The following is a 9,676-nucleotide window of genomic DNA, read 5'->3' as shown; positions in this document are numbered from 1 at the left end:
CAGAGAAGCTGGGTAGAGGGAAAGGTGCGTGGGGCACCTGCCCCGGAAGTCTGATGGGCACCAAGGCCAGGCAGGGGCTGCAGCTTGGGAGGAGGCCGCAGAAGCAGGCAGCACCCAGCCCAGGAAGGAGAACAGATTTTCAGAAGGTGAATGTAGATGGGGAACAAGAGGGAAGAGAAATTCAGGAAGTAGAGTTTTCCGGAAGGCGGTGATTTTGCGTGGTTAAGAAGAGGACAGGGGGCTTTTGCTCCTTATTCAAGAGGCTGGGGTCAGATTTGACGGAGTCAGTTTTAGATGCGAACGCAGATCTGCGTGCAGCCAAGGGGACCAGGGCTTCCCGCCGAGAAGGGGAATTCAAAGAGCTTTGCACCCGATCCCAGTGGCGGCGGCGGCACTACACGCCCCTGGACACCAGAGGGCGCGCTCGTACAACCTCGAGCCGCTCTGGCCCGGCGCGTCTCGGTGGCCGCGGAAGGTGACGTGGACACGGAAGTGGTCGTCGTCGCGGCGGTACCGGTGGGAGCGGGGCGCGGGGCTCCGAGTGTGGCCGGCGGGCGGACGGGCGGCGGCGGTCTCGCACCGGCGGTGATCGGGGGCGCAGGCGTTGTCGGTTGGCTGCGAGTCCGCCGGACCCTCGAGAGGCTTTTCCTTTTTCCTGCCCGTCGGAAGCCCGGACCCGGGCCCGCTCAGCCGGCGTCATCATGACCAAGGCCGGTAACAAGGGCGGGAATCTCCGCGACAAATTGGACGGCAATGAGCTGGACCTGAGCCTCAGCGACCTGAATGAGGTCCCGGTGAAGGAGCTGGTCAGTACAGCCCCGCTAGGCGCAGGCGCCCCCCTCGCCTGGCAGTGGCCCCCGCGCGGGCCGCCTTCTGTCCCGTGCCTCGGTTTCCCCGTCTTTAAAGCCATGGGGAGGCGGGGGGCGGGGGGCTGAGCCCCCTGGGAGGCCACGTCCGGCTGCAGTGTTCTTCCTGGGATGTACACGTGTCACTTTGGCACGGCTCCAGAAGATGGGGGAGACCGTCTCTTCTGGCCTTGGGCTCTTCACCAGCCAAGAATGAGTGATGGGGTGGGGGTGGTGGGGACTTTCATAGCCCCAGCCGGTGCCCGACCCCAAGCCGAAGCCCACCGAGCGGTTGCTGGCTGTATTGGAAAATGAATGAATGAGTCGGTGTGGGGAAATAGGCCTCCCTGCAGACCTGGGTGTGGCTCGGGACCTGGCAGCCTAGCTGGCTGTCCCAGCCCTCGGGCGACTAGAAACGTGAAGTCTCCCCGGCCAGGCTGGCAAGGTCTCATCCCAACTCCGCCGAAACTGGCGGGAAACCCCCCTCCCCCCACCCTTCCTCCTTTCTTACCCCACAAATTGAAGCCTGCCGTCCTGGGGCGATTACTACCTACTTCGCTGCCTACGTGGGTCTGGAGCCTCGGCCCCAGCCGCCCCCACCGGGAGTGCTAGCTTCCTACACCTTCCTTACTGCGAGTGATGGACGACCCTTGCCTTTAGCAAGGCCCAGTCTTCACCTCACCAGCGCGCTATGTAGTGTGGGGCTTAGCATGGGGTTCCCAGATCACATGGCAGCTTCATCGCTTACTGGCTGAGTGCCCTTGGCAGCTGGGTAACTCTTGGGCCTAGATCTCCTCACTTATGAAATGGTGATCATCTCTCATTTGCTGGTTGTGACAGTTAAAAGTGCCTGGAAGGTGGCAGGCGCTGACAGATGGACTGTTACCGTGGTTCTTCCCACTGTAGCGGCCAACACTGTCTCGTTTCACCTTCTGACACTTGGAAAGGCAGGTCGGCCGTGGGTCCTTAGTGGCCAGCCTTGTTCCAGACTGGCCCCGGGACTGCTATGGGAAACTGATTTGTCTGGTCAGTGCATCACGGTCTCCTGGGGCGAAAGAAGGGTCAGGTGCGCGGGGCCTCTTCCACCCCGGACGCCGTGGGAACATGGAGATGGGCCGTGAGGGCCCCGTTTGCACGCCGGCTCCCGTGTCCTCGTGCACTCTCGGTTGAGCGCCTGCTGCCCGGGAGGGCCCTGAAGTGGGAAGTACGAAAATTGCAGCGCTTTCTGAGACTCGGTCCCTGCCCGCAGCCTCACAAGAGGGGCGCTTGAGAGTTTCGGTGCCGTAGAGAATTCTGAGCACCCAGGTTTTCCTTTCTCTGCTGTTCTGTGGCCAAACCCCTCTTTTTGTTCTGCCTTAGAACTGGCTCAGTTTTTCCTCTCTTATCCCCAGCAACACTGTTCTTCGGTGCCATTAAAAAAAAAATCCTTTCCTAGTCGTGGGAACTTTCCTGGGAAAATGCTTCACTTGCAGGTGTCCCTGAGCCGTGGCAGGTGCCGACTTGACGTGTTTTTCTCATCTCCTTTCCTAGGCTGCCCTTCCAAAGGCCACCGTCCTGGATCTGTCCTGCAATAAACTCAGTACCCTGCCGGTAAGTGTGGCAAGTGACTCGGCCAGCCCGAGTTCTGGGTGCATCGCCTTCCTGCTGCATACGGGGTTGTGGGGGGATTCATAAGACATAGTTCCAGTATAGGTCTTGCAGGAAGGCGACAGCTGAATCTGAGTGTGTGTTGGGGTGTGCATTTGGGAGGTTGGTTTCCACTGGAAGAGACTTGAGGCCTCATTCTTTAGAACAGTGGAAAAGTCAGGGCACAGAGAACTAAAGGCAACAGGATGCTGGCTGAATCACTGGACTCATCTTTTTTTTTTTAAGATTTTTTTTTAAAGATTTATTTATTTATTTGAAAGTCAGAGTTACACAGAGAGAAGGAGAGGCACAGAGAGAGAGAGAGAGAGGTCTTCCATCTAATAGGTCACTCCCCAGTTGGCCACAATGGCCAGAGCTGCGCGATCAGGAGCCAGGAGCTTCTTCCGAGTCTCCCACGTGGGTGCAGGGGCCCAAGGACTTGGGCCATCTTGTACTGCTTTCCCAGGCCATAGCAGAGAGCTGGATTGGAAGTAGAGCAGCTAGGTCTTGAACTGGCGCCCATATGGGATGCTTGTGCTTCAGGCCAGGGCACTAACCCACTGTGCCACAGCACCGGCCCCAAGATTTATTTTATTTAAAAGAGTTAGATTTCGGCTGGCGCCGCAGATCAACAGGCTAATCCTCCACCTTGCGGCACTGGCACACCGGGTTCTAGTCCCGGTCGGGGCACCGGATTCTGTCCCAGTTGCCCCTCTTCCAGGCCAGCTCTCTGCTATGGCCAGAGAGTGCAGTGGAGGATGGCCCAAGTGCTTGGGCCCTGCACCCCATGGGAGACCAGGAGGAAACACCTGGCTCCTGCCTTCGGATCAGCACCGTGCGCTGGCCGCAGCGCGCCGGCCGCGGCGGACATTGGAGGGTGAACCAACGGCAAAGGAAGACCTTTCTTTCTCTCTCTCTCACTGTCCACTCTGCCTGTCAAAAAAAAAAAAAAAGAGTTAGATTTCCCTCTGCTGGTTCACTCCCCATGAGGCCACAATGGCCTGGCTAGGCCAGGCCAAAGCCAGGAGCCAGGAGCTTCTTCCAGGTCTTGCGTGTGGGTGGCAGGGACCCAAACACTTAGGCCATCCTCCACTGCTTTCCCAGGCCATTAGCAAGGAGCTGGATCAGAAGTGGAACAGCTGAGGGCCGGCGCCGCGGCTCACTAGGCTAATCCTCCGCCTAGCGGCGCCGGCACACCGGGTTCTAGTCCCGGTCGGGGCACCGGATTCTGTCCCGGTTGCCCCTCTTCCAGGCCAGCCCTCTGCTGTGGCCCGGGAGTGCAGTGGAGGATGGCCCAGGTGCTTGGGCCCTGCACCCCATGGGAGACCAGGAAAAGCACCTGGCTCCTGGCTCCTGCCACCGGATCGGCGCGGTGCGCCGGCCGCAGCGCGCTGGCCGCGGCGGCCATTGGAGGGTGAACCAACGGCAAAGGAAGACCTTTCTCTCTGTCTCTCTCTCTCTCACTGTCCACTCTGCCTGTCAAAAAAAAAAAAAAAAAAAAAGAAGTGGAACAGCTGAGACATGAACTGGTGTCCATCTGGGCTGCTGGCGCTCCAGCTGGCGGCTTCACCCTCTACGCCACAGCGTTAGACCCTGGGCTCATTTTTTTCCTGCTTTTATTCCTTCAAAAAATAGTTTACAAAAAATAGTTTACCTGTTGCATGCAGGTGGCTAGAGACTGTGCTGTGTCTATATTCCAGGGGAAGGCTGTGATCAGCTTCCTTCTGCATCTTTTTTTTTTTTTTTTTTTTTTTTTTTTTTTTGACAGGCAGAGTGGACAGTGAGAGAGAGAGACAGAGAGAAAGGTCTTCCTTTGCCGTTGGTTCACCTTCCAATGGCCGCCGCGGCCGGCACGCTGCGGCCGGCGCACCGCGCTGATCTGATGGCAGGAGCCAGGAGCCAGGTGCTTTTCCTGGTCTCCCATGGAGTGCAGGGCCCAAGCACTTGGGCCATCCTCCACTGCACTCCCGGGCCACAGCAGAGCTGGCCTGGAAGAGGGGCAACCGGGACAGAATCCGGCGCCCCGACCGGGACTAGAACCCAGTGTGCCGGCGCCGCAAGGCAGAGGATTAGCCTAGTGAGCCACGGCACCGGCCAAGATTTATTTTTATTTGAAAGGCAGAATGACAGGCAGTGGGGCTGGGGGAGGAGTCTTCCATCCGCTGGTTCATTCCCCAAATGGCTACAATGGCCAGAGCTGGGCCGCTCTAAAGCCAGGAGCTTCTTCCAGGTCTCCCACATGGGGGCAGGGACCCAAGGACTTGGGCCATCTTCTACTGCTTTCCCAGGCCACAGCAGAGAGCTGGATCAAAAGTGGAGCAGCATCTTCTCATAGCTCATCAAAAACTTTCTAACATTCAAAAAGCATCTGAAACCCTCCTAGGAAGTATTTTGTGTCTAATAAAAGAAGCACTTCCTTGCAGCCTCACACCTGCTGCACACTTGGCCGATCATTCGGCACCCTCAAGTACACTTTTCAGTCCATTTTGATGGCTTTGTTTTCTCTCTGCAGAGCAAATCTCCCGTGTATCTGAGCCCCCTGAGAGCGTGAGTAGTGCCTCGTTAATGGAGGTTGTATCAGCACTTTCAGATGGATGCCCAGCAAAGGTTTAATGTCAGGGAGATGTTTGGGCCTGTGCTAAAAGAGCCAGGATATGCCCCAGCCCATTCAGTCCCTGTTCTAAGAACATTGAGGGGCCGGTGCTGTGGCGTAGCGGGTAAAGCCACTGCCTCCAGTGCCGGTTCAAGTCCGGGCTGCTCCACTTCCGATCCAGCTCTCTGCTATGGCCTAGGAAAGCAGTGGAAGATGGCCCAAGTTCTCAGACCCCTGTATCTGCATGGGAGACCTGGAAGAAGCTCCTGGCTCCTGGCTTCAGATCAGCACAGCTCCAGCTGTTGTGGCCAACTGAGGAGTGAACCAGCAGATGGAAGACCTCTCTCTGTCTCTCTCTCTCTCCTCTCTCTCTCTCTCTCCCTCTCCCTCTCTCTTTCCCTCTCTCCCTCTCTCCTCTCTCTCCTCTCTCTCCTCTCTCTCCGCTCTCTCTCTCTGCCTCTCCTTCTCTCTGTAACTCTTGACTTTCAAATAAATAAATAAATCTTAAAAGAAAAAAAAAAGAACATTGAGCACCTGTGCTAGGTGATGCACGTAGCAAAGAAGACTAAGACTGAGAATTCAAGGAGTGCCTGGACTTTTTGGGAAAATGGACAGTCATGCTATGTTTTATCAAGGGCTATGAAAGGTGAACATAGGAGTGTGCGTTGTGGTACAGCAGATTAAGCTGCTGCTTGGATAAGGCATCCCATACTGAAATGCCAGTTTGAGTCTCAGCTACTCAGCTTTTGATCCAGCTTCCTGCTAATGCACTTTGGGAGTCAGCAGATGATGGCTCAGTGCTTGGGCTCCTGCTACCCACGTGGGAGACCTGGCTGGGGTTTAGGGCTACCGGCTTTGACCAACAGCCCTGGCTGTTGCTGGCATTTGAGGAGTGAACCAGCAGGTGGAAGACCTCTATGTCTCCCTCTGTCTCTCTGCCCTTTTCTTTTTTGAGATTTTGTTTTTATTTGTTTGAAAGGCAGAGTGAGAGACACGGAAAGATCTTATTCACTCCCCCAATGCCTGCAACAGCTGGAGCTGGACCAAGCTGAAACCAAGAATCAGAACTCCATCAGGTCTCTCACATGGGTGGTAGGGGTCTGAGCACGTGGGTCATCTTCCGTTGCTTCCCAGGTGCATTAGCAGGGACGTGAACCGATGTGAGATGCCAGGGTCGTAGGTGGCGACTTACCTACTGTGCCACAAAGCTGGCCCACACTTGTGTTTGTTGCTAGGCCCCTTGGTGTGCACACCTCAGTCATTCACCACCAGGAGTGGCAGGTGTTCACAGGGAAGAATAGGTGGTAAAAGGTAGTCAGGATTTATACTTAGATGCCTGTGATTTGGTGGTTCCCACATTGTTACTCCAAAGCATCTAAGTCCCAGCTGAAGTGTTCTCTCTTTGGGTCCTAGTCGGATTTCTGTAGCCTCACACACCTGGTGAAGCTGGACCTGAGTAAGAACAAGCTACAGCAGCTGCCAGCAGACTTTGGCCGGCTGGTCAACCTCCAGCACCTGGATCTCCTCAACAACAGGCTGGTCACCCTGCCTGTCAGCTTTGCTCAGCTCAAGGTAACAATTCCCGAGCCAGGGCTCATGGCAGGTGTGGCTGAGGGCACAGAGCAGATGCGGCACAGCTGTGAGAAAGGCGGACAGAAATAGCACCTGCCTCCACGGCTCCTGTAGGTGGGGCACAGAGGCACTGCTTTCTGCTTGTTTGGTTCGGCCTTGAGGGACTGTGTGTGAACTTGGGCTTAGCTGCTGCTTTGTCCATCTGTTTAGAATCTGAAGTGGTTGGACCTGAAGGATAACCCCCTGGATCCTGTCCTGGCCAAAGTGGCAGGGGACTGCTTGGATGAGAAGCAGTGCAAGCAGTGTGCAAACAAGGTAAGCACAAACTCCCAGGGACTGACGCACTCCCCTGGGACTTGCCGCTCCCTCTTGTTTTTCACTGCCAGGGCACTTTTAGCTGTGTTGATCCAAGCACTGAGGTCTCAGAGAGACGAGCCTGCTAAGCAGAGACCTTTGTTGCTGCATTCGCTTTTCAAGTAGAATCATGTGGCCTTGTGCTGCCCTGCGGTGCTTCCCTGCTAGAGCCACGAGGGTGCCTGTGGCCCACGTGCACTGTATAGACAGTGGTTTTAATGGGACACGAGGGCTGGGGCTGTGGCCTTTCTGAGGCCGTGTCTGTAGGCATTTTGGGAATAAAGGTATTAATATGTATTTAAATGTATTGCTTTAAACAGACCTCTATTGGGCAGACCAGGCATTTGGTTAGCGTTGAGTCATCTGAGGACCTAAAGGCAGCATTAAGGGTGAACGCTGCCAGGCTGGGAACCTGGAGGGTGCTGTTGAGAACAGCGCTGCACCCAGCTCCAGGTGTTCTCCCTCCAGCTTCGGAACAGATTGTTGCTTCCTTAGCCAAGCACCAGATGCCATACTCAGCTATTGGTTAGGGGCACGTGAACAAAACGGCTTACTTTAAATTCTAGGACTAATGTAAGCGAAATGTGTGATGAGGGGGCCTCTGCTGTGAATTTCAAGTGTAATGGCCTTTTATTCCTTGCTAACTTGGAGATTTTTTTTAAGATTTATTTATTTGAAAGAATGATTGGGGTAGGGAGAGAGATGAGGAGAGATCTTCCATCCACTGGTTCCCTCCCCAGATGCCTGCAACAGCCAGGGCTGGGCCAGGAGACGGCCAGGAACTCCATGTGGGTCTTCCCATGTAGGTGGCCGGGCTAAAGTGTTCGAGCCATCATTCACTGCCTCCCAGGACGCATTAGCAGGAAGCTGGACTGGAAGTGTGTAGTAGCAGGGACTTGAACCAGGCATTGCAGTTTGGGGTGCCGGTGTGCCGAGTGGCAGCTTAACCTGCTGCACCACAGTGTCCACCCCACAGAGCTTCTTACATAGTCTCATGTTACTCACTGTTGTAAGAAATCAAGCACAAAGTTAGCATAGCCAGGTAGCCAGGGCAACAGTTTCCTCTTAGATGAAAATGGCAGAAGGCATCAGTGAAATCCTGGTGCTCTAGGGGTGGTGTCTGTCTGGTACCTACCCCTGGTTACTCTGCCTGTGTCCCGGGTGCTTTATGTGTATCAGAATCCTCAGGCCCTGAGGAATAGGACTACTTCCATTGTGCCAGCACCAGAGGCCGTGTTCATGTGTCTGTCCATTCATTCAACGGATGGCATGGAATTGATGATCCAAAGTTTTTGACCTACAAAATTGAATTGTTAGGTGCAAAGGCCTTTTTTTTTTTTTTTTAAGATTTATTTATTTGAAAGGCAGAGTTACAGAGAGGCAGAGAAATAGATATAGAGGAAGAGAGGGAGAGGGAGAGGTATTTCATCCACTGGTTCACTCCCCAGATGGCCGCAACAGCTGGAGCTGCACCAATCCAGAGCCAGGAGCTTTTTTCAGGTTTCCCACGTGGGTGCAGAGGCCCAAGGACTTGGGCCATCTTCTACTGCTTTCCCAGGCCATAGCAGAGAGCTGGATTGGAAGTGAAGCAGCAAGGACTTGAACCAGTACCCATATGGGATGCCAGCACTGCAGGCAGCGCCTTTACTTGCTACGCCACAATGCTGGCCCCAAAAAGGGCCTTTTGGACTCCATTTATCTCCACAGAAAGCTCTAGGCAGCCCAGTGCATTGTGAGCCCTTATGCATTGTAGGGGTTGGCTTGGCCAGTCAGAATGAAGTCACTTGTCTCTAAGAAATAGTTTAGGTCTCACTAGCTCTGACCTTGAGGGTATGTGGGTTGGTCAGAGTAACTGACCAGCCATATTAAAATATCTTTTTTTTTTTTTTTAAGATTTATTTATTTATTTGAAAGAGTTATAGAGAGAGGGAAGGAGGGAGGAGAGGTCTTCCATCTGATGGTTCAGTCCCCAGTTGGCCACAATGGCCAGAGCTGTGCCAATCCGAAGCCAGGAGCTTCTTCCTGGTCTCCCGTGTGGCTGCAGGGGCCCAAGGACCTGGGCCATCTTCTACTGCTTTCCCAGGCCAGAGCAGAGAGCTGGATCAGAAGTGGAGCAGCCAGGTCTCCAACCGTGCCCATATGGGATGCCAACACTTCAGGCCAGGCCACTGCGCCACAGCCCCAAAAGACCTTTTAAAAGTAATTTGTTCCACAGTATTCCTCAAGTGCTTTCTGTATTCTGTGAACTGGGATAGGCAGACAGAATCTGCCTCCGGGAGCTCAGTCTGCACTAGGGAGCCTGTTCCATTTCTGGACTGCCTGTGTTTCCAGATAATGGCCTCCTGATTGCAATACAGTATCCAGGGCAAACAAGGATGCTTCCTAGCCAGTTGTGTACTCCCTAACATGAGCTGAGTAATTGATGTTTTTTTTCAATACTCAGAGTTCAGAGTGAGACAGGGGCTTTGAACTTGGGCTGCATCTCACCTTGCTTTTCCCCCTTACACCAGATCATGCAACTCCTCATCCGGCAGCCATTTTTGCTGCTTGACTCCCTGGGGAGAGGGGATAGAAGGTTCAAGTTCTGGGTTACTCAAGGCCAGAGTCCCTGGTTGCTTCAAGCACACTCTCGTAGTGAGCTGATTTTGCAGACCTTGTGAGGGGCATGATAAAAAATAAAAAGAAC

General features: G+C 54.3%; 1 protein-coding gene across 1 annotated transcript in view; it reads left to right on the top strand.

The window, feature by feature from the left end:
* Positions 1 to 482: 482 nt before the first annotated feature.
* LRRC59 (leucine rich repeat containing 59) overlaps positions 483 to 9,676 on the top strand; it is a 17,139-nt gene continuing 7,945 nt past the window's right edge. The window contains exons 1-4 of the mRNA XM_002719292.6: positions 483 to 806; positions 2,376 to 2,435; positions 6,478 to 6,636; positions 6,847 to 6,951. Coding sequence (XP_002719338.1) covers positions 702 to 806; positions 2,376 to 2,435; positions 6,478 to 6,636; positions 6,847 to 6,951 — 429 coding nt within the window. The 5' untranslated portion in view covers positions 483 to 701. The remainder of the gene's footprint in view (positions 807 to 2,375; positions 2,436 to 6,477; positions 6,637 to 6,846; positions 6,952 to 9,676) is intronic.

The sequence above is a fragment of the Oryctolagus cuniculus genome, chromosome 17, assembly GCF_051225735.1.
Source record: "Oryctolagus cuniculus isolate XC-2025 breed Fujian yellow rabbit chromosome 17, ASM5122573v1, whole genome shotgun sequence".
Lineage (NCBI taxonomy): Eukaryota > Metazoa > Chordata > Mammalia > Lagomorpha > Leporidae > Oryctolagus > Oryctolagus cuniculus.
This window is presented reverse-complemented; position numbering and strand designations above follow the sequence as displayed.